Here is a 24,448-nt window from a genome sequence, read left to right on the forward strand (position 1 = left end):
AAATCATGGCTATTAAAGGAAGCTGAAGGTTGGAAAATTCAGGACAGATAAGACAATCCTTTGAGCAGTGTATTGTTAAACTGCGGAACTCTATTTTATACTGGGAAGAGGCAGATTGGGGGCCACCACCAAGAAGACCTCTCCTTTGTTTCCAGCCTCTGAACATCACTTGTAGGGGGGCATGCACAAGTCTAAACAGGCTTGAAAGTGTCTAGGCAAATTTCAAGAGCTAAGGGGAGCTGGGAGGGATTTTCCAATGAGCTGGAGCTTCCATGTTGCTTGGGAATCCTTCCTGACCATGTTCCAGGAATCTGTTTTATGCAGAGTCATATCACTCGTCCATTCGGCTCCATGGTCCCTATGCCATGGATGAGGAATGTGTCGCCCTCCAGCTGCTGGTAGGCCACACTTGTCCGATTCCTTGACCGATAGAGGCGTGGTCAGTCTCGACTCATCTTCTCTTCCTGCTGGAGAGCCGCTGGTCCTGACACTTGGGACTCCTCCCCCCCACTACGCTCTGGTGGGGAAGCTGGTCCTGATCTCCCGCTGCTGCTTTGGGAGTCCCCGCTGGCCCCCCTTGCTCTGACCATCGGCGCCTCCTTCTGGGAATCTTCTGATTCGCTGGAGAAGCTCATGGAATCTCTCGGGTCACTGTCATACTCCCCTTGCTGCCCTCAGATCCTTCCCCTTCGCTCTCCATCTCCTCTCTCCCCTGTGCCTCTGTCCCTGAGCCCCTGACAGTATGAAATAAGGATGGAGGCTTCACGGTTTTCCCCGCATTGTGATTTTTGCATAGCATAACACACACTCACGCACCATGATTCATAATTTATATCCAGGTCTAAAATCATGAAACCGATATCACAATATGGACCAGTTTTGGACAATATATTGCCCTTGCCTGCTAGTGCAGATGGAAATGGGATTCTAGCTCCCATTTTAGCAGGTCAACAGTACCACTGAATGTCCACTAGATGGATGCTGCTGTGTTTTACTCCTGGGACACACATTTCCTCCCTGGGCTTTTTTAAAAGTGGGAAGATGGTGTGGAATAATTGGCTGTGAGGCTGGAGGCAGAGTCATGCACACCTCCTTGAAATTTCGCCTTTGTATCCTTTCTCCAGCCTTAACCTGACATGCAGCAGGTTTCACCAGCTTTGTAGTCATGAGGTCTAGAAACTTGGTGGTGTGCTTTTAATTGTTTTGTTAAAGTTGAGGTTTTAGAATTGTACGACCGACGCTTGGACGTGCAAGGGCGCCTACATCACCGGTCAGAACTTTGGAACCGGTGCTGAGGGCGGTCCAGAGAGGTCCAGCCTGCTGCAGTGGTCGGATTCTGTAGACAGATGCAGCCGTGCTCAGCTCCTTGGGAAGCTTGACTCCTTGCAGCATTGAGTTCATACCAGCAGATGCCCTCTGTCAACAAGCAAAGGGCTCGTCTGAGTTTGAGCTGCAGGGTGGCAGCCGAGCGTTGGAGAGTTTTCCAATTTGGTGTCGTCTATGAGTAATCTCTTAGTGCAGAGTGAGATAAGCTATGAAGGACAGGAATTAAGACCGGGGTGGGGGAGGGAAGGTACATTTATTATTTGCCTATTTAGAGCATTTGTAACCTGCTCCTCAGCCAATAAGGCTCCCAAAGCAGCTTACGTCATCATCATCATCATCATCATCATTTGCAAACTTTATATACCGCCCTTCATCCGAAGATCTTGAGACTGTTCGCAAGATAAAAATACAGGATAGAAGCACAAAATAAATAGTAAAAACAATTGCCCTGCAGACTTACAATCTTTAAAAAAAACAAAAAACCCTCAGCACACAAGGAGAGAGGATCAGGGAGGGAAGAGGAAAACAAAAACCCAGGTAACAATATCTGAACAGTTGTTCCTATAATATCTAGGTGCAGGATGTGCTTGATGGACCTCTTGCAAAGCAGGTGGAAGGAGCCTTGTTGCCAGCTCTCCCACCCCCAAGTGACGTAGCAATAGTTTCTGCAGGTTACAGGAGGGTGGGGTGGGTGTGTCCTCCCAGCCTTACTGGGAGACGCTGGGAATGGAACCTGGGACCTTTTGCATCCGAGGTGTGCGCTCTAACGTTTTGCTACAGCCCTTGCCCAGACAAGTGTAGCTGGCTTGCCCACTGTGTATCGTTTCTCGCAGCCTCACTCTCAGACTGCTTCATTCCAGGGCTTTCCTGTTGAGCTGGGTTGGCTGATACCAGGGATGGGGAATCCCTTTCCGCCCCAGGGCCTCATTCCCTTCCAGACCATGTCTGGGGGCCACATGCTGGGGTTGAGCAGGGCTGGGGGGGGTGGGAAGCGGGCTGAGCATCGAATGCAAATTAAATGCCTAGTTTCTACACATACTGGCCAATGGGATTTTTTTTTTTTTAAAAAAGATTTCTGGGACCCATCCCAGCCGCCCTCAATGGCTGGTGTGGGGGGTGGCCTGTGGAGAGTGTCAAGGGATGGACAGAGCATCCTGGGGGGGGGGGGCACATTCAGCTGCAGGGTCTGCGGTTCCCCACTAGGTCTGGGCAATATCTGGTTTTCAACACCATGATGTACCACTAGCTAAACATCGCAATACAGTCATACCTCGGGTTACAGCCGCTTCAGGTTGCATTTTTCGGATTACAGACCGCTGAAACCCGGAAGTACCGGAATGGGTTACTTCTGGGTTTCTGCGGTTGCGCATGCGCAGAAGCGCTGAATCGCAACGTGCGCAGACGCACAGACGCAGGTTGTGAATGCTGCAGGTTGCGAATGTGCGTCCCACATGGATCCCATTCGCAACCCGAGCGTCCACTGTGCCTCAGGTTAAGTACTTAATTTGTTCTGGAGGTCTGTTCTTAACCTGAAACTGTTCTTAACCTGAAGCACCGCTTTAGCTAATGGGGCCTCCCGCTGCCGCCGTGCCACCGGAACACAATTTCTGTTCTCATCCTGAAGCAAAGTTCTTAACCTGAAGCACTATTTCTGGGTTAGCGGAGTCTGTAACCTGAAGTGTATGTAACCCGAGGTACCACTGTATATCAATATACAGTGCTACCTCTGGTTGCGAGCAGGATCTGTTCCGGATCCCCGTTTGCAACCTGAGCAGAGCGCAACCCGCGTCTGCACATGCGTGGGTCGCAATTTGCTGCTTCTGCGTGTGACCTCATTTTGAGCATCTGTGCATGCGCGAGCGGCGAAACCCGGAAGTAACCCTTTCCAGTACTTCCGGGTCGCCGTGGGACGCAACTTGAAAACGCTCAACCTGAAGCAAACGCAACACTCGGTATGACTGTATCACGATGTCTGAAATTAGGGTGGAGCCGGGCAGAGGCACTGGCTGGCTGGACAGTTTTCCCCGCATTGTGATTTTGCCAGCGCCTGCTCTTGTGATTCGCTGCCTCCTGCAGGAAGGAGAGAGGGGAGAGCTGAGCTGCCACAGTTAACAGGACCTGCGGGAATCGGAGAAGCATTGGCTGGCACCATGTTTCCCCCCACATTGTGATTTTTGCATTCACCACTCCCCCCCCCCCAATGATTCGCAATGTATTGCCAGGCCCAAAATTGTGAAACCAATACAGTGGTACCTCGGGTTAAGTACTTAATTCATTCCGGAGGTCTGTACTTAACCTGAAACTGTTCTTAACCTGAAGCACCACTTTAGCTAATGGGGCCTCCTGCTGCTGCCACACCGCCGGAGCACGATTTCTGTTCTCATTCTGCAGCAAAGTTCTTAACCCGAGGTATTATTTCTGGTTTAGTGGAGTTTGTAACCTGAAGCGTATGTAACCCGAGGTACCACTGTATCACAATATGGACTTCAAACCTGTTTTGGATGATATATTGATATATCACCCAGGCCTTTCTTTCCCCCAATTGATACGTTGGCTTATTCCTTACTACTTTCTGCAAAAGCAGTTTTGTCACAGGTTTGCCAGGTTCCTTAAAGCGAAGCTGCTCAATATGTGTGGCATTTATTAGACTTGCAAGCCAGAACTTCAAAGAAAAGCCACAGGAAAGGGAGCAGTTTGTAGTTTAGCTGACTCTGGCTTTTCTGGCCAGAAGTGGATTGGTGTTCTAAAGGATTACTGAGCTCAAAAGCCTATCCACGTAAAGATAGATGGATTGATAGACCCCGGAGGTGCAGCTGAACTGCCCGTCCTTGTTTCTGAGCTTCCTCTCCTACAGTCTGGTGTGAGTAGATTTTTAGCGCGAGTGCAGAAGAGGAATCGGCCTCCATGTTAGAACACGCTTATCAGTCCTGAATGGGCTTTGCTGTAGCCTGGATTTCAGTTGCAATAAGGCCAGGCTCCCTCACTGCTTTTGTCTGCACCTGCTCTGTTTATCTAAGATAAAGCCAAGGCTCCTGAGCTTTAAGAACAGAGCCAAGCCCTTCCTGGCTGCTCACATGCATGACCGGGGTGGGTTGGGTTCGTTTTTTAAAAAAGAACACCAATACATGCAGAACCACAGAAATAATACAAGGCCAGGTGTAATAATAATAATAATAATAATTTATTATTTATACTCTACCCATCTGGCTGGGTTTCCCCAGCCACTCTGGGCAGCTTCCAACAGAATATTAAAATACAAAACCTATTAAACATTAAAAACTTCCCTAAACAAGGCTGCCTTCAGATGTCTTCTAAAAGTCTGGCAGTTGTTTTTCTCTTTGACATCTGGGGGGAGGGCGTTCCACAGCGCGGGTGCCACTACCGAGAAGGCCCTCTGCCCGGTTCCCTGTAGCTTTGCTTCTCGCAGCGAGGGAACCGCCAGAAGGCCCTCGGCGCTGGACCTCAGTGTCTGGGTAGAACGATGGGGGTGGAGACGCTCCTTCAGGTATACTGGACCGAGGCTGTTTAGGGCTTCAAAGGTCAGCACCAACACTTTGAATTGTAAAAGTAGAGAGTGAAACAGACATTTTCATCACAGTTATCTTGGGGCCTATGTCAAAAGAACGCTAACCCCGCTGTGCTGTGTGACGTTGATCTGCGGAACTCACCGCCACAGGACGGGATGTGGTGGCAAGCGATTCTATTGGGCTGAAAGGAGCTGGGCAAACTCTCTCAAGGGTTATGGCCAGCTGTTGCTGTTGATTTGCTACCTGCGTCCGGCATCAAACGCCTCTCTGTCCTTTTCCAGAGTCCTGCCCACTGCAGTGGGAAGGGGCTTCCGGCGGAAGCGGAGCCGATCAACGGGAGGCCGAGGCACCTGTCCGATCCCTTGGTGCCGAAGCGGCTGGAGGATGAGGCGGCGGCACTCCGACTGCTGGATCAGGGCCCCCTGCGTCATTCAGCCTACATCCCAGTGCCCAGGCAAAGGTAGGGTCGTTGGAGAAAGGTTATTTTGGGTTTCTGGAGGGAGTAGTTCCTTTCTGAGTCTTATTTATTGCAAAGCTCATTGAATGGTGGGAATTGGAAGGAAAATTCACCGGTTTAGTGAAGGGCTGGTATCTTACCCATCTCCCGCAGTGGATTCCTTTGCTGCGTTTGGAAAACCTTCGGGCCGTGTAGTTGGCCTTGAGCGCTGGGGATTTCCCTGAAAACTAGTTTGGTGGCCACAGCGGAGGAGCGCAGCTTGTTTTTGCTGCAGGCATTTCTTTCTCCAACTCCACTGAGAACATATTGACCCCTGCTTTTCAGGACGGCTTGCTAGCCGCTGCAATCCTCTGGAGGGTTTTGTCACCCTTCTGTTAAACCGTGGGTAGGCAAACGAAGGCCCGGGGGGCTGGATCCGGCCCAATCGCCTTCTAAATCCGACCAGCAGACGGTCTGGGAATCAGCGTGTTTTTACATGAGCAGAATGTGTCCTTTTATTTAAAATGCATCTCTGGGTTATTTGTGGGGCATAGGAATTTGTTCATTCCCCCCCCCCCCAAAAAAATAGTCTGGCCTCCCCACAAGATCTGAGGGACAGTGGACCGGCCCCCTGCTGAAAAGGTCCGGGCCCCAGGCCTTAGTTTAGCTACCCATGCTCTAATTCATTTTTTTTTTTTATAAAATTTTTATTAGTTTTACAAAATTTTTAAGAAGAACAAACAAACACTTAAAAAGACAAACATACACGTATAATTTCATAACATATTTTCATAAACCTCTTTTCTGGGACTTCCCCATACCCCCCCTTTCTGCATCCCAATGTCCATAATTTTATAGCAACTCCCAATTGTTACTTTCCAACCTCTGTCATCTTAGTCATCTCTGTATTCTGACCTTATATCACTGTATCCCTTTGTTCCTAAGAACCACAACACTCTAACATTCATTAAGTTTATAATAGTCCTTAAGATAACTTTTGAATTTTCTCCATTCTTCTTCCGCCGTCTCTTTTCCTTGGTCACGAATTCTGCCTGTCATCTCGGCCAATGTCATGTAGTCCATCACTTTCATCTGCCATTCTTCCAGAGTGGGTAGATCTTGTGTCTTCCAGTATTTTGCGATAAGTATTCTTGCTGCTGTTGTAGCGTACATAAAAAATATTCTGTCCCTCTTTAACACCAATTGGCCGACAATGCCCAAGAGAAAGGCCTCTGGTTTTTTAGGAAAAGTACATTTAAGTACCTTTTTCATTTCATTATAGATCATTTCCCAGAAAGCCTTAATCTTCGGGCATGTCCACCAAAGGTGATAGAAGGTACCTTCAGTCTCTTTGCATTTCCAACATTTGTTATCGGGCAGATGATAAATTTTTGCCAGCTTGACTGGGGTCATGTACCACCTGTATACCATTTTCATAATGTTTTCCTTTAAGGCATTACACGCCGTAAATTTAATACCGGTGTTCCATAACCATTCCCAGTCATCTGACATGATGTTGTGACCAACATCCTGTGCCCACTTAATCATAGCTGATTTGACTGTTTCCTCCTGTGTATTCCATTTCAGCAACAAGTTATACATTCTAGATAAATTCTTAGTACTGGGTTCTAACAATTCAGTTTCTAGTTTTGATTTTTCCATCTGGAAGCCGATTTTCCTGTCCTGTTTGAAAAATTCCACTATTTGATGGTATTGAAACCAATTTTGTACCTTATGCTTCAGTTTCTCATAACTTTGCAATTTAAACTTATCTCCATCTTGTTCCAAGATTTCCCAATACTTCGGCCATCCGACCTCCATATTGAGTTTCTTCACTGCCTTGGCCTCCACTGGTGAGACCCATCTAGGGGTTTTGTTTTCCAACAGATCTTTGTATCTTATCCAAACATTAAACAATGCTTTTCTGACAATATGATTCTTAAAGGCACTATTAACTTTATCATACCATAGATATGCATGCCAACCAAAAGCATTATTAAAACCTTCCAGATCTAAGATGTCTGTGTTTTCGAGGAGCATCCATTCTTTCAGCCAGCAAAATGCTGCTGCCTCATAATACAATTTCAAGTCCGGCAGGGCAAAACCCCCTCTTTCTTTAGCATCTGTCAATATTTTAAATTTGATTCTGGGCTTTTTGCCCTGCCAGACAAATTTCGAAATATCTTTCTGCCACCTCTTAAAACATTCCATCTTATCCAGAATCTGCAAGGTCTGGAACAAAAATAACATTCTAGGCAATACATTCATTTTAATCACAGCGATTCGGCCTAACATTGACAATTTCAAATTTGACCATATTTCTAGATCTTTTTTAATTTCCGACCAACATTTTTCGTAATTATCTTTATACAAATTCACATTTTTAGATGTCAAATAAACCCCTAGGTATTTCACCTTCTTAACCAGTGTCAACCCTGTCTCCTTTTGAAACTTCTCCTTTTCTGTATCTGTTAAATTTTTTCCTAAGACTTTGGTTTTTTGTTTATTCAACTTAAATCCAGCTACCTGGCCAAACTGTTGTATTATTTCTAAAACCTTTTTCGTACTAGTGTTTGGCTCTTGCAAAGTCAATACTAGGTCATCTGCAAACGCTCTTAACTTGTAATGTTTAGCTCCGACCTGCACTCCTTTAACCTGCTGGTCTTCCCTTATCATGTTCAGCAACACCTCCAGAACTGAAATAAAAAGTAATGGGGAAATTGGGCACCCCTGTCGTGTTCCTTTTTCTATCTTAAGTTCCTCCGTCACTACATTATTTACAATCAATTTAGCTTTTTGTTCAGAGTATATTGCAGCCATACCATTCTCAAAACCTTGACCTACCCCCATCCCATGAAGATTCTTTATCATAAAACTCCAAGAAATATTGTCAAAGGCACCCATGCTCTAATTCAACCCTTGGTTGAAGCAGGGAACTGGGAGAGCTGCTTTGCCCTCCCACCTGGCAAGAGGTGTTGCAACACCGAGTTCTCCATTCCAGAATCCCGGACGGCCTTTTCCAGGACGCTCCCTTATCCCCTCTGGTTTTCTATTCCCTCTTCGCACTCCACCCCCCCCCCAGCTCACCAGAACCAAACACACTCATCAGTCCGCGGTGTCTGAAAAGGAGTTTTCTCTTTGTACAGTGGTGCCCTGCAAGACGAATGCCTCGCAAGCCGGAAAGCTCGCTAGACGAAAGAGTTTTCCGTTTTGGAGGTGCTTCGCAAAACGAATTTCCTATGGGCTTGCTTCGCAAGACGACAATGTCTTGCGAGTTCCTGGTGGTTATTTTTCCTCCCCCCCCTTTTGCTAAGCCGCTTATCAGCTGATCCGATCAGCAGATAAGCCGCTAAAAGCCGCTAATAGCGCTAATCTGCTAATCCTTCAATGGGCTTGCTTTGCAAGACGAAAAAACCGCTAGACGAAGAGAATCACAGAACGGATTCTTTTCGTCTTGCGAGGCACCACTGTATTTGTGGTTAAGGTACATAGACTGTTGCTATGATTTGTTGGAAGGCGGTGGTTTTTATTCTGATGGAGCATAGAAGAGTTGTCCTGCCTAGAGGTGGCACCTTAGGCTCCTACCTTTGCTTACCTGGAGCAGCTGAGTTTTGCAGAATCGGGGACGGTGGGGATGCTATCTTCAGCCAGGGCAGGATGAAATTGCTTTCTGGAGACCATACACCTCTGTGTTGAAATTTGCCCCCTTATCAGTATCTGCCAGTCTCGTGGCCATGCCAATCGGCTTCATGCCACAGCTGATATTTTTTCCTCCGCTGATGTAATAATATGAAGAAACACCCTCAATGTTCAAAGTGCACCCCACACTTCAACACCTGCGGCTTTTTAAACTTGTAAGGGTGTGTGGGTGTGTTTGTTTATTATTACGTTGCGCAGTTTTGTGCTTTATGTTGTAAACCGCTCTGTGATCCTTTGATTAAGGGTGGTATAGACTTTGAATAAATAAAGTAATAGTAAATAATTAACTTGTTGAGTTCTTAAGAAGCACCCTGGAATGTAGAAGGAGATATATAATATTTCTGGACATATGGAAAAACCCAAGGGGTGGGGGTGAGTGAGTGAGTGAGTGAGTGGGTGGGTGGGTTGGAGAATCAGATTTTGGAAGGGAAATTGACTTTATGCAAATATATCCTTTCTTATCATATCTAAATTTCCTCTTAACATTTGGTGTATAGTGAATAACTTGAGTCAGCCTCTACGGTTGTACTGTATGGTATATTTATGGAATTTTTAAACTTGTAAATCTTGCATATTTTTATTTAGAAAATTTATATCCTGACTATTGATGGAATGATCATCGACACAGCTTGCAATACACTTTAGTACCATACGTAAACTCCAGATGGAAGGAAGTTAGACTTTCTGGGCTCTGTGGGGCTTATTTCCAGGCAGGTGTGGAAAGAGTTGCAGCCGTTGTCTTACTGAAACAATAATTCTAAATTTATCACATGTCCGAAATGAAACTTGCAGGTTGCTGCTCTAAGTATATCTTAGTTCTTGCCAGTAGGAAAAACGGAAATGATGAGCGTTTCGATGAAAAAGGAAAAAGAAAGAAAGGGTTACCTGGGCTTAGAAACAGTATGCAGGAATGCAGAGATGGAAAATAACTAAGGATGCATTGACACCATAAATATAAACATGGATTTCCCAAAAGAATTCTGGGAACTGTAGTTTGTTCAGGGTGCTGTGAGTTGTTGGGAGACATTTCCCAGAGATTGTAGGGAAGAGGGATTGACTGCTAAACCACTCTGAGAATTGTATATCTGGGAGAGGAGTAACAAACTACACTTCCCAGAATTCTTTGCAGGGGAAGCCATGACTGCTTAAAGTGGCTTAAAATTCATGATGAGATTGTGGCCTACATTCAGAATAGCTGGTTTTCGCCACAGTTTCCATGTTTACTTGGGAGCAAGTTCCACCAAGTTCAGGCATGTCCAAAGTCCGTTTTGGGGGCCCAATCTAACCCCTCGGCCGGTTTTATGCAGCCCCTGTGGCAGATTATTTATTGTAGTCAAATCCTAAAAAAAGAAAATTTCCCCCCAAAACTCAACAACTTAAACCCTAAAAAAAAGCTCAACAACAACTTCTACTTCTTCTTTTTTAATCTATTTTTTTTATTGAACAGAGTCTTAAAATGCATGCAATACCAGCAAACAAACATAGAAATCATTGAGAGTATACATACCAAAGAACAAAAATAAAGCAAAATAGAAAAGGGGGGGGGGAGAAAAGAAAAAAAGAAAAGAAAAAAGAGGAATAAAAGTATGAATAGAGTAAAAAACATAGTATCTCATATTTCAGTCAGCAAAAAAAAAAGAAACTTCGGACTATTAAAAGCTCATCAACTTTGGTCGGCCCTCACGCATGTTCACTTCATCAAATCTGGACTTCTCAAAATTTTGGGCACCCCGATCGAGTTCAATGCAGCTCGCTCACAAGTGCAGAGAACTGTCGCCTGTGCGTAACAACACCAGTGAGATGCAAAACCTTACTAGAAAGCTCAGCTGAATATTCGCAGTGTACTCCTGCTCCTTGGTTAATTTACACAAATGTTTTGCTTTATTTATATTCTACTCCACCTTGGAAAATAACGCGCTGCGTCCCGGGCTTTGCGAGCGAAGTGCCCCTTGCGGAATGGGACTTTCCCCTCCCCTTATAGACCTCCCCCCCAAGCTTTGGGGAAGGTTTTGAGGGTGCACAGAAGGGGAAGTTCTGTTGTGCAAGCAGAAGTCCGTTGCACGAGGGGCTCTGGAAAGGCCCAGATTTATCCCTGGAAAATGTGAGCGCAACTCCGTTAGTCAGCGTCCAAAGTATTTCGATTCTGAACTTCCAGGGGACTGGGATGTGTTGTAAAACAAAAATCTGACCTTTTCCCCTTATGGGGTATCCAAGAGCCCATATAGCTGGGTGTTCATCAGTATGCAGATGACACCCAGCTCTACCTCTCCTGTAAATCAGAACCAGTGAAGGCGGTGAAGGTCCTGTGTGAGTGCCTGGAGGCGGTTGGAGGATGGATGGCGGCTAACAGATTGAGGTTGAATCCTGACAAGACAGAAGTACTGTTTTTGGGGGACAGGGGACGGGCAGGTGTGGGGGATTCCCTGGTCCTGAATGGGGTAACTGTGCCCCTGAAGGACCAGGTGCGCAGCCTGGGAGTCATTTTGGACTCACAGCTGTCCATGGAGGCGCAGGTCAATTCTGTGTCCAGGGCGACTGTCTACCAGCTCCACCTGGCACGCAGGCTGAGACCCTACCTGCCTGCAGACTGTCTCGCCAGAGTGGTGCATGCTCTGGTTATCTCCCGCTTGGACTACTGCAATGTGCTCTACGTGGGGCTACCTTTGAAGGTGACCTGGAAACTGCAATTAATCCAGAATGCGGCAGCTAGACTGGTGACTGGGACTGGCCGCCGGGACCACATAACACCAGTCCTGAAAGACCTACATTGGCTCCCAGAACGTTTCCGAGCACAATTCAAAGTGTTGGTGCTAACCTTTAAAGCCCTAAACGGCCTCGGTCCAGTATACCTGAAGGAGCGTCTCCACCCCCATCATTCAGGCCGGACACTGAGGTCCCGCTCCGAGGGCCTTCTGGCGGTTCCCTCATTGCGAGAAGTGAGGTTACAGGGAACCAGACAGAGGGCCTTCTCAGTAGTGGCACCTGCCCTGTGGAATGCCCTCCCTTCAGATGTGAAGGAAATAAGCAGCTATCCTATCTTTAAAAGACATCTGAAGGCAGCCCTGTTCAGGGAGGTTTTTAATATTTAACGCTGTACTGTTTTTAACATTTGATTGGGAGCCGCCCAGAGTGGCTGGGGAAACTCAGTCAGATGGGCGGGGTATAAATATTATTATTATTATTATTATTTATTATTATTATTACTTATGTAGGTTCTCTATTGGTAGGAGAAAATAACAGAGGCCAACCAGCAAAGCAGCTAGTAAGCCTGATCTTTATTGATCTGTTGCAACAGGGTGCTCCCCTCACCCGCAGGAAAGGAGGAGGAACCCAGAACAATGGCGCGCAAGGCCTTATGTAGACTTTTGAAATTGCCACCCCGTAGATCAAGACCACCCCCAGAAACATCATACATACATCAGAGCAGGGTTGTAGATCAAGACCACCCCGCCCCAGATACATCATACCTACATCACAGAAAGGGCGGTCTACAGCAGAAATCTGAGTGCTTTGTTTACCTCCTGTCTGCCAGGTTACCTGATTAATGGTCACTTGATTGCATTGCCTGGGGAGCCTGGCCAGTCTTTTGTAATGATAAATACTTAGTTCCTGAGCCAGGTCACGGCCTCACACCCTAGTCATATCTTAAATGTGCCCATAAGACAGGATTTGTGAGGAAAGAGACAATGGGGAGGTTTCCCACTTTGACCTTGCGGAGAAATCATTTGCTCAGTTTGGGAATCAAAATGGTTTCAGGTTGGTCTTCCTGTGCTGATCTATGTACGTGCTTGGTTGGTACACTTATGAACATTTAACATATATCTAAGACCTCAAAATTCCCAACACAAGCCCGCAGGTCCTTGCGGAATAAAGGAAGGAGTCCAGTCACCGGAGCAAATAGCTGTAGACCAAAGTTTATTGTGCAACAGGTTCAAAGAGGAATTTTGAACCCCAAGGATGGGGTGACGAGGACTTTTAAAAGTTTCCCACCATATCCCAGAATACAGTTCGTACAGCATCCGTTATGTACTGAGTTGAATAGGATCCAAAAGGCAGCAGTCTGATTGGTCATAGAACAATAGGATTCAGAATGCAGCAGTCTGATTGGTCCACAGGAGCCACCCAATCCAGCTCCAGGTGGAAGTGAATCCGCAACCTGATTGGCCTATAGGTGAACCCCAGAATTAACCAATCACGTGGTGCCCATTGTGTAAATAATGTATATAAAGCAGACATTCTGGGGGAACTTCCATTCCTCACTACTATGAACTGAATAAAAAGCATGAAATCCACTCTCAACTCCGAGTATATTTCAGCATCATTGATACATCATTGCTACATCACTGACATGTCACAAAAGGGGATGGGTAGACAGGAGTTACACTAGTTCAACCTGGGCAAACATGTCCAGACAAGTCCTTGGTACAAGATTAGCATAAGCAGACATGTCAGGGCAAGACCCAGGGATAAGATTAGCATAGCGAAACACCTTCTGAAGTCCCACCACCCAAAGTACAATGGAACTTCCTTTGCATGTCGGGACCCCGATGATGGGATTAGGCTTTCCTTGGCCAACAATCAGCTCAGCAATTATCACCTCTGGGCACTTCCTGGGGTAGGAGATGTGTATACATGGAGGAAAAGGGGACGTGTGTGGCGCTGTGGGTTAAACCACAGAGCCTAGGACTCAGAAGGTTGGCGGTTCGAATCCCTGTGACAGGGTGAGCTCCCGTTGCTCGGTCCCTGCTCCTGCCAACCTAGCAGTTCGAAAGCACAAAAGTGAAGTAGATAAATAGGTACCGCTCCGGCAGGAAGGTAAACGGCGTTTCCATGTGCTGCTTTGGTTCGCCAGAAGCGGCTTAGTCATGATGGCCACATGACCCGGAAGCTGTACGCCGGCTCCCTCGGCCAATAAAGCGAGATGAGCGCCGCAACCCCAGAGTCGTCCGCAACTGGACCTAGCGGTCAGGGGTCCCTTTACATGGAGGAAACTGGCAAAGCAGTTGATTTTATATGATTTTTAAAGCTAGGTAACTTCTCTGAGCTGTCAAGTCGAAAGGATGCATTTATGCATAATATTTGTAACATTTAACAACTTTAAAGATGTGCCCCCCTCCGTAGTTTCCGTAACAATCTAGGGCTAGTGTATGTTGATTTAAGGCTGTGAAGCTGCGCTTGAAAGTAAGTGGGTGACATTTCTGTTGAAATCCTGGGCGCCAGAGGATTTGGCAGCGGTGCCTGTCTCTTCCTAAGACTAATGGGAACAGGGTAAATTTCTCACTTGCCATCGAAGGCTTGGTTGTCTGGGACCTGGGACAGGGCCTTCACTGCTGTGGCTCCCATCTGTGCCTCAGTGTGCCCAGCTGGCCCCAGGTCAAATAGCATTCTGGTACATTGTGAAGGCTTTTTCCCCGTTTGCCAAGTGTTTTATGAATATTTTCCTACACACACCCACCCTCGCCGCTTCATGCTGTGAGTATGCCTGGCTGTGGTTTCCTCTTATTGCCATGTGACATTTTGTGTTATCTTGCGATTGTGAGCTGCCTTGAGGAGCTGAAAGGCTGATAAGTGAACATTTTGATTATTTTTTTTTTAAAAAATACTTTTTATTAGGTTTTCTTCATCATATACAGTCAAGAAAAAAGGAAAAAAGAAAACATAGCCAAAGAAAGGCAGTACACGTAAAAAAGACATTAAATAAACATAAAAAATTAGAAAAATGAAAAAAGAGAAAATACATACAAACAGTTTACTAGTAGCAACTTCCTTCCCTCCTGATCTCGGATTCCTACCTTCAATGATTTCATCAAACAGCTGGTATAGACTTTTGGTTTATAACATTGGAAGATTAGGTCAAACCTACTGTAGTTGGTAAGTTACTATAATTACTGTCAAAATAAACTATAAATTTATTCCAGTCTTCTTTTAACTTTGTATTTTTTTGATTTCTAATTCTTTGCGTCAATTTTGCCATTTCTATAAAACCATAGAGTTTCAGTTGCCAATCTTTCACCGTTGGTAAAGTTGGGTTTTTCCAATTCTGGGCAATTAACATTCTGGCCGCAGCTGTTGCATATTGGAACAGGGTTTTATCTTTTTCCGGTATTTCTTTTCCCACCATCCCTAGTAAAAAGGCCTCTGGTTTTTTGGGGAATGTGAGTCTAAATATTTTTTTTAATTCATCATATATCTGATTCCAAAATTTTTTTACTCCCTCACATGTCCACCACATATGTATGAAATTCCCTTCACTTGTTTTACATCTCCAGCAGGCCTTGTTACCAGTCTTATACATCCTATTTAATTTTTCTGGGGTTAAATACCATCTGTATATCATTTTTTCTAAGTTTTCTCTGATAGCAGCACTTGCCGTGAATTTTATTCCCTCATTCCATAATTTTAGCCATTTCTCATGTTCTATATTGTGTCCCAAATCTCTTGCCCACTTTACCGTAACTTCCTTAATTTCTATATCTTTCGTGTCCCATTCTAGTAAGATGTTATACATTTTAGATAGTAACTTAGGTCTACTTTCAATTATTTCAATTTGGAATCTTGATTTCTTTTCACTCATTCCTACTTTCTTGTCTTCCGTCCATCTTGCATTAATTTGATGATAATGTAGCCAACCCTTCAGCTTTCCTTGCAGTTCCTCATACGGTCTTAATTTCCAGCCTTCATGGGAGCTTGTCAGTAAATCTTCATATGTTAGGTGTTGTTCATCCAAATTTGTTTTTTTAAATGATAAGATATCTGTTGGGGGTAGCCACCAGGGTGTTTTAGATTCTAACAGTTTTCTATTTCTTTCCCAGACTTCGTATATCGGACCTCTGACAATATGGTTCGAAAAGCTCTTATGTACTTTCCCTTTACTTGACCAAAGATAGGCATGCCAGCCGAACCTGTTTTCTACACCCTCAAGTTCTAATAGGTCCTTGTTTTCCAGAGTTATCCAATCTTTCACCCAGCATAAGCAGGCTGCTTCATAATATAATCTTAAGTTGGGTACCGCCAGTCCTCCTCTCTCCTTTCGGTCCGTGAGTAATTTGTATCTAATCCTTGGCCTCCTTCCCTGCCATATGAACCTAGAGAGGACTTTCTGCCAATCTTTAAATATTTTAGTCCCTCTGATGACCAGAATATTTTGGAAGAGGAACAACATCTTAGGAAGAATATTCATTTTTATTGCCTCCATCCTGCCAAGCCACGAAAGGTTTACTCTGTTCCAGACATCCAGGTCTTTTTTAACTTTATTCCAGGTTGCTGTATAGTTATCTTCAATTAGATTTATATTTTTAGGTGTGAGCCAAATACCTAAATATTTTACTTTTTTGGTTACTTCGATTCCATGTTGTCTCTCTAATTTGCCTTTTATCTCATTTCTCAAATTCTTTGTTAAGATCTTGGTCTTTGATCTGTTTAGTTTAAATTTTGATTAATTAAATGAAAAGTATACCCAGGAGAAGACGTTTTGCAAACTTGTTCAGCTTGTGTGGTGTTCTGCGGGTTGCAGAATCCCACTATTCTGCTTGCAGAATTTGGGTTCCTGGGGGGTGTCCTGCAGATGATCCCCTTTCATACTCCCATGTATGTCCCAGATTATTCTGCACCCTGAGTTCTCTGCCTTCAGAGTTTTCAGTTTAATGGGGGTGGGCTGGCGTAACTGAGTGCTGGAACGATGGAGGGAGCCGAGTTCGAATGCTGACATCTCCCGGGAACAAGGCTGTGCCTGAGACCCTGAAGAATCGCAGGCATTTTGAGCAGAGCTAGGTGGATCGCTCAAGAGCAATGGGCCGCAATTCATCTGTAGAGCACATGCTTCGGGTGCAGGAAACATCAGCTTCAGTCTTTTGTTGAAAGGATATTGCTTGAGGCCAGGGTGAATTTGATTTAAATCACGATTTAAATCACTCGTCAGTAAGACTTGATTTAAATCTTTTCTTTTTTTTAAAGAAAGACTTATTCTTGCTGGTATAAGCTTAATATTTACAACCAGATGAAGATTTCATTTTTGGAATAATAAATTTTCAGAGTAGTTTGTCAGTTACATCAAAAATTACTGATTACATAGACCGATAATTAGGACATTATTGTAAGGTTTAATAAGTTAACTGTTTCTGTTTGGACAACTTTTCTGCTGTTCTTTACTGGAAGGAGAAAAACCATCATTTCCTTAATAACAATGTAAACAATTTATTTAACTGCAGCAATAACATTGTAGCATATGTATACATGTTTGTTAGCTGATGTGGTTCAACATTTTTTTTTTTTATAAAAAAGAACTTAGACTGAGTTCTTAGCACACATGAAAAACTTAAAGCAAATCCGTATTTCCTGATGAATAGCCTTTGGAGTCTAATGTAATTTAAATAAAAAAACCATCTTTAGAAAGATTTAAGGAATTTTAAAAATCAAATGTAAATTAAAAAATATCCAATTTTATTTATTTATTTTTAAAAAATCATTGATTTTTGTCCCCCCTGATCTCCAGGTTCAGGTTCCCAAGGCCTCCAGGTCTCTAACCTCCCCCTTCCTCTGCCCCTCCTGCACAAGCTGTCAGCCCCACGCTTGTGGTGGGCATTCTCTGCTGCAGCAGGCGTGTGCAGGCCATGCACAGCAGTGCCGCTTGTGAGCTCCCTGAGCTGGCAGTGCGGTGCACGCTGGCAGGCCGCATCACTTTCCGTGCCGGGGGAAGCACCTGGGCTAAAAATAGGCCTTAAAGCAGGCAGCAAATTATGTGTGTGTTTAATCTTCTTGGATTACAGGCAGAGGAGGCGCTGCTTCGCTTTGCTGTCTGAGCGGCAGGACGCCACTTCCTCTGCCCGCGGGGTGTGTGTGTGTGTGTGTGTGGACTCCTGTTAATCAAGGTGGCCGTGGCTGGAGCGCCACCTGGTGGGATGGTGATGCCCTGCCTCCGCAGCTGGAGATAGGAGAGTTTTGCTGGAGAATTTTGGAACGGCCAACGGCAGGAATGCGCAAACTCCCATGATTTCCAAAAAACAGAAGGGGGGGGGGACAGATTGTGAAGATGTTGGAGCATATCAGTCTGCAATTGGTAGTTTGCTGCGTTCAACGAATTGCACATGTCCGGATCTTGGCCGTATTTTAAGCAGACAGGTTGAAAAGTCAACTTGGCAAGCTGGGAAGTGAGTTTTCAGGCACTTGCGTGGTACCCAAGATTACTGTCTATTATTGCCAGCAACAGGCACCAGTGGTTTAGGTTTATGCTGTTGTGTTTGTGGTTTCCTCTTGGCTCCTGCCCCTTGGCCAGAGCATAGTCTGTATGCTGAAAGGAGACGGTACGATACGATAATCTTTATTGTCATTGTCCCATATAGAACAACGAAATTGAAAAATCCACATAAGACATTCAAAAACCAGCAAGCCTGCTATCCCAGCTATCCCAACCTGGTTAGCCCCCTAAAAACTCTGATGCCCCATCTTTAAATATAATATACTCCCATGCAGACTCCTTACACTGCGTTTAAAACCAAAATCGCATTTGGATAGAAACTGTTTCTCAGGCGGCTAGTCCTGGTCTTTATAACGCTGTTCCTTCTTCCAGAAGGCAGAAACTGAAAGAGATCGTTTCTGGGGTGCGCACTGTCCTGCACTATCTCTGCAGCTTTCTTCTGACACCTGGAAGCATAGATTTGATCCAAGGTGGGAAGAGTGCACCCAATTATTCTCTCCGCAGTCTTTACAACCCTGGACAGCATTGTTTTTTCCCTGACCGTGCAGCTCCCAAACCACACACACAGACCTTAAGTTTATACACTCTCAACAGTACAATGGTAAAATGCCATCAACAGGTCATCAACTCTAACTGAAACTGCATTACAATGTCGCTAAAGCAGCTGTCTCTTCCTAGTACAACTGTCTGGTGTTTCTCTGTTCTTTTGGCACACTCTGCTGGCATTAGGAGGGGCGCTCTGCACATCTTGGACTCTGCAGCAAGCAATGCTTCCGAATCCCGGTTGCTGGAAAACACAGGAGGGGAGGGAGGGCGATTGTGACTTGGGTCCTGCGTGCTGGTTCCTGCAGTGTGGGTCCGTTGTGAGAACACTTCAGCTTTCAAGTCTATAAGGAGATGTTTTTATTTTGCATTACAAGTCAGCTTTATAAAGAATAGTACAGTGGACGCTCGAATTGCGAAAGTGATCCGTGTGGGAGGCACGTTCGCAACCCGCAGCGGCGCGTCTGTGCACGCGTGGGTTGCGATTTGATGTTGCAAAGTGCAATTTAGCGCTTTGGTGCATGCGAGACTGCCGAAACCCGGAAGTAACCCGTTTCGGTACTTCCGGGTTTCGGCGCATCCGTAACCCGAAAAAACGAAAAACCTAAAGCATCTGTAATCCAAGGTATGACTGTATATGGTAATCCAGACCTAACTCAAGCTTGTTTCCTCCTGCTCTGGAGGGTAGGACTTGAACCCGTGGCTTCCAGTTACAAAAAAGGAGATTCCAACTAAACATCGGGAAGTAGTTTCTGATGGCAAGAGCTATTCAACAGTGGAACGGTCTCCCTCGGAAGGTGGTGGAGCTTTTAAGCAGAGGTTGTGTTTGTGTGTTTGTGCATTTCTCAGCGATGCTTTAGTTGAGAGATTCCTGCCTTGCGGGGGGTTGGACTAGATGACCGTTGGGGTCCCCTCTGCAGATTCCATGAAAGTGATGCCATTCTTACGTTTACGTGGAGGGCTTGTTAAACGCTGGAGGGCGGTTGAGCTGCGCACCATACAAGCTTTTTGTCTGGGCCAAAACTACCCGGTTGCAAAACGTCCTCTGTTCCCTTCCTCCCTCTCCTCTCCATCGCCATCCCGGACTTTGGCTCAGGAGCGCATTTCTGTAGCTGCTAAGAGAGAGGTGTGTGTGTGTGTGTGTGTGTGTGTACACATGTGCCCACCAGTGCAGGGCGGAAGGACTAAACCCTCCCTTCCAAGGACTGGGTAACTTGATACTCGTCCGTCCCGGAGTGCTGTTCATCCCAGAGGGTTGCCTCTGGGCGCCTGCAATGCAGAGCAGTCTAGAGAGACCTGTTAAGGCATTGCTGTGTGGTAGTAAACAGCTCAGCTTGGCCCCTAGCCCACTTGGCTCCCTCTGTCTCCCTGCTCCCGCCTGGTGCGCTGGGTGTGTTTGCGCACTGGGTGTGCAAGCTCATTTTCCTTTTGTGTGCCTGGAGGGTTTGGGGTGGGGAAGGAAGCAATTTATTCTCTCTCTCTTTCCCTCCACTGCAAATCCCCCCCAAATCCACCTTTTCTTTAAATCCTTAACTCCAAAGTTCCTAAACATATGTGGAACTGCAATGCCACGTGAGCAAGATGAATAAACACCCAGCAATACAAGATAATGGGAAAGGATTTGCCCTGGCAAATTATTGGTCAAAATTGGAAATGCCCAAATACAGACGGTTTTTTACCCTTGCTAGATTCACTGTGCTGCCATCTGCCTTATTGCAGGGCAGATTTGAGGGTAAACCGTATGTGGAACGAGTCTGCCCCTGCGGCTTGATGGAGGTAGAAACTGTCTCTCGTGTCTTGTTATGCTGCCGTTTCTACGGGGATATACGCTCGGCATTTATCACTCCTGTTATACAAAAATCTCCAAATGGGTCCGAACTTCAATGTCTAAAACTCCTGGTAGAGGACAAGGATTTAGAGATCACCAAATTCTGTGTGACTGCCATAAAACTTAGGGAACAAGCTGTACTACCAAAATGATTAAGGTTTTTCAGTGACAATTTTAGGTTATATTTTAGTGATCAAGATTTAATACATATTTTTAACTGCCGCTATATCTGTATTCTCTCTGTTGTACCCAATTGCAGTTCAATGTATTCCTGTGGTTTTTTTATGATTTTCCTGATATTGTAAGTGAGTCGGAACCGGTCAGTGACCGTAATAATAAAATCATTCATTCAGTTCCTAAACATTCGACAGCTAAGCCTAAGTGCGCATAACTTGGAAGAACGAGGGTGTTACGGGTCTGTTTTGTTCTTGTTTTTATTACGTATTTTGTGTTCTTGTTTTGTGTTTTCATTCTGCGAACCGCCCTGAGTTCTATGCATGAAGGGCGGTATACCAATTTATGGTAATAAACAAACAAATAACTGCCCTGAACTGTGTCTTCCCCTGTGTTGAATGGAAGACTTGTAAGTTCCTCGGGGCAGAGACCTGTGTGTGCCTTCCAGAAAGTGTAGTCGGATGGTGCCCTATCTCTCTCTCTCTCTCTCTCTCTCTCTCTCTCTCTCTCTCTCACACACACACACACACACACACACACACATATTCCTTTCAGGTCAAATAAGGGGTTGGCATTAATCCCATGGATACATACCCTGAGCTTATTAAAGGAATGTAGATGTGTGTTATAATCCTGGGAGTTATAGTTTTAAGGACACTGAAAGTTGTTAGGACACCCTGCTCCCGGAGCTACAATGTAATAATAATAATTTATAATTACAGTGGTGCCCGCAAGACGAATGCCTCACAAGACGGAAAACTCGCTAGACGAAAGAGTTTTCCGTTTTGGAGGTGCTTCGCAAAACGAATTTCCTATGGGCTTGCTTCGCAAGACGACAATGTCTTGCGAGTTCCTGCTGGTTTTTCCCCCTCCCCCCCTTTTCTAAGCCGCTAAGCCGCTTATCAGCTGATCTGATCAGCAGATAAGCCGCTAAAAGCCGCTAATAGCGCTAATCCTTCAATGGGCTTGCTTCGCAAGACGAAAAAACCGCTAGACGAAGAGAATCACAGAACGGATTCTTTTCGTCTTGCGAGGCACCACTGTATGGTCAAAGAGCAGTTCAGGAGCTCCAATTCTCAGAGTGGCTTAACTGTTCATCCCTCTTACCTGGAAGTAAGCTCTGTTGAACTTTGCCATAGGATTGGTCTTCATGTCCTGAATCCTTTTTGGACAGCTCTTTACCAATGAGAACACTTGTGGAGTTGCAAAGCAGTAGAAATCGCCCCTAGGTCACAGCAGGTGATCAGGCTTCTAGCTTTCTGCCATTTTCAGTTTAAGCTGTAGGCTTTTTTCTCTCCCTCTCTCATAACACTAGAATTTGCGGACGGCCAGGGAAGCTGAAAGTTGGAACGTTCAGGGCAGATAAAAGAATTTCTTCACACGGAGCATGTTGTGGAACTGCGGAACTCTCTGCCACAGGAGGGCAGTGGTGGCTGCCAACTTGAGATTGCCGTAAAAGATGATAGGGCAAATTCCTGGAGGAGGGGGCTAGCAATGGCTTCATGCCACAGTTGGAGGCAGCAACGCTTGGACTACTGCAATGCGCTCTACTTGGGGCTACCTTTGAAGGTGACCTGGAAACTGCAATTAATCCAGAATGCGGCAGCTAGACTGGTGACTGGGAGTGGCTGCTGGGACCACATAACACTGGTCCTGAGAGATCTGCATTGGCTCCCAGTACGTTTCCAAACACAATTCAAAGTGTTGGTGCTGAGCTTTAAAGCCCTAAACTGCCTCGGTCCAGTATACCTGAAGGAGCATCTCCACCTCCATCGTTCTGCCCGGACACTGAGGTCCAGCTCCGAGGGCCTTCTGGCTGTTCCCTCACTGCAAGAAGCCAAGTTACAGGGAACCAGGCAGAGGGCCTTCTCGGTAGTGGCACCTGCCCTGTGGAACGCCCTCCCTTCAGATGTGAAGGAAATAAGCAGCTATCCTATCTTTAAAAGACATCTGAAGGCAGCCCTGTTTAGGGAAGTTTTTAATATTTCATGCTGTATTGTTTTAACACTCGATTGGAAGCCACCCAGAGTGGCTGGGGAAACTCAGCCAGATGGGCGCGGTATAAATAATAAATTATTATTATTATTATTATTATTATTATTATTATTATTATTATTGTTATTATTGTTATTAACACTTCTGAATGCCAGTTTCTGGAGACCACAAGGGGAGAGGCCTCTTCCTCTCGGATCCTGCTTCTGGCTTCCCATAGAGCAGGGATGTCCGAACATTTTCCAAAGAGGGCCAGATTTGATGAAGTGAACATGCCTGAGGGCCGACCAAAGTTGACCTTTTTTGGGACTGAAGTTGTTGAGCATCTTTTTGGATTTCCCCCCAAAGTTGTTGAGCTCTTTTTTTTAGGGTTAAAATGGTTGACCTCCTTTTAGAATTTCACCCCAGGAAATTAACTGTCATAGGGGCAGTATTAAAACAACCGGCAGGCCGGATTAGGGACTTTGGACGTACCTGAGGACAGGATGCTAGACCAGAAGGGCCCTTGGCCTCATCTGGCAGAGCTGCATAAAATCCCAGGATTGCAAGGGACCCTGAGGGATCCTCTAGTCCACCCCCCCCCGGCAATACAAGAATATGCAGCCGTCCTGTATGGGGCCAAATCCTGTGATCTTGGCATTATCTAACCAGCTGGGGTCTTCCAGTGTGCTTGGATAGCAGGGCCATAACGATTCTGCAGCCTCCAGTCCTAAATACAGTGGTACCTCGGGTTACATACGCTTCAGGTTACAGACTCCACTAACCCAGAAATAGTGCTTCAGGTTAAGAACTTTGCTTCAGGATGAGAACAGAAATTGCATGGTGGCAATGGGAGGCCCCATTAGCTAAAGTGTTACCTCAGGTTAAGAACAGTTTCAGGTTAAGAATGGACCTTCGGAACAAATTAAGTACAGTGGTGCCTCGCAAGACAAAAAGAATCTGTTCTGTGATTCTCTTTGTCTAGCGGTTTTTTTGTCTTGGGAAGCAAGCCCATTGACAGATTAGCGCTTTTAGCGGCTTATCGGCTTATCGGATCAGCTGATAAGCGGCTTAGCGGCTTAGAAAAAAGGGGGGGAGGAAAAAAACCCAGCAGGAACTCGCAAGACATTGTCGTCTTGTGAAGCAAGCCCATAGGAGATTCGTTTTGCGAAGCATCTCCAAAACGGAAAACCCTTTCGTCTAGCGAGTTTTCCGTCTTGCGAGGCATTCATCTTGCGGGGCACCACTGTACTTAACCCGAGGTACCACTGTATGGTCTTAAGAGCGGTGGCAGGTGATGCAGGACCCAAAACGAAACCGTTGCAGACAGGCGTCTCTTTTAAAGTGTAAAGCCTGCCTGGTTTTCTTTGCAACTTGGTTGCTAAAGGCCTGGAAACAGGACGTTCCATTTCTGGCCTTTGCTTTCTCCAGCTTGGATGTTTGGCAGCCGCTTCCCGCGGCTTGGACGGAAGAGAAATGCGTTATTTGTTTGTCCTTTCTGGGATCCTGAGCTGCTGCTACAGGAAGTCATGTGGGAGTTGAGAGCCAAGGTTCTCCATCGCTGGGATGGAGGGGAGCCCAGATTTCGCACTAGGCTGTCAAATCGCTCAGGCACCGGCTTCCCATTGGCTGGTGCGGCTCAGCGGGAGGGAGGCGATAGGCTGTGAGTTTGGGAGGGAGGAGCCTTTTTGCCGTTGTTTACACTTGTGCACCGGGGAGTCCTTTGACCCCTTATCTGAGTGAAGCTTCCT

General features: G+C 45.7%; 1 protein-coding gene across 1 annotated transcript in view; it reads left to right on the plus strand.

The window, feature by feature from the left end:
* Nucleotides 1–365: 365 nt before the first annotated feature.
* SLC2A4RG (SLC2A4 regulator) overlaps nt 366–24,448 on the plus strand; it is a gene marked incomplete at its 5' end in the record, with an annotated part of 44,069 nt that continues 19,986 nt past the window's right edge. Inside the window, 2 exons of the mRNA XM_081195499.1 lie at nt 366–398; nt 5,042–5,313. Coding sequence (XP_081051625.1) covers nt 366–398; nt 5,042–5,313 — 305 coding nt within the window. The remainder of the gene's footprint in view (nt 399–5,041; nt 5,314–24,448) is intronic.

This window comes from Podarcis bocagei, assembly GCF_964188305.1.
Source record: "Podarcis bocagei genome assembly, chromosome: 5".
Lineage (NCBI taxonomy): Eukaryota > Metazoa > Chordata > Lepidosauria > Squamata > Lacertidae > Podarcis > Podarcis bocagei.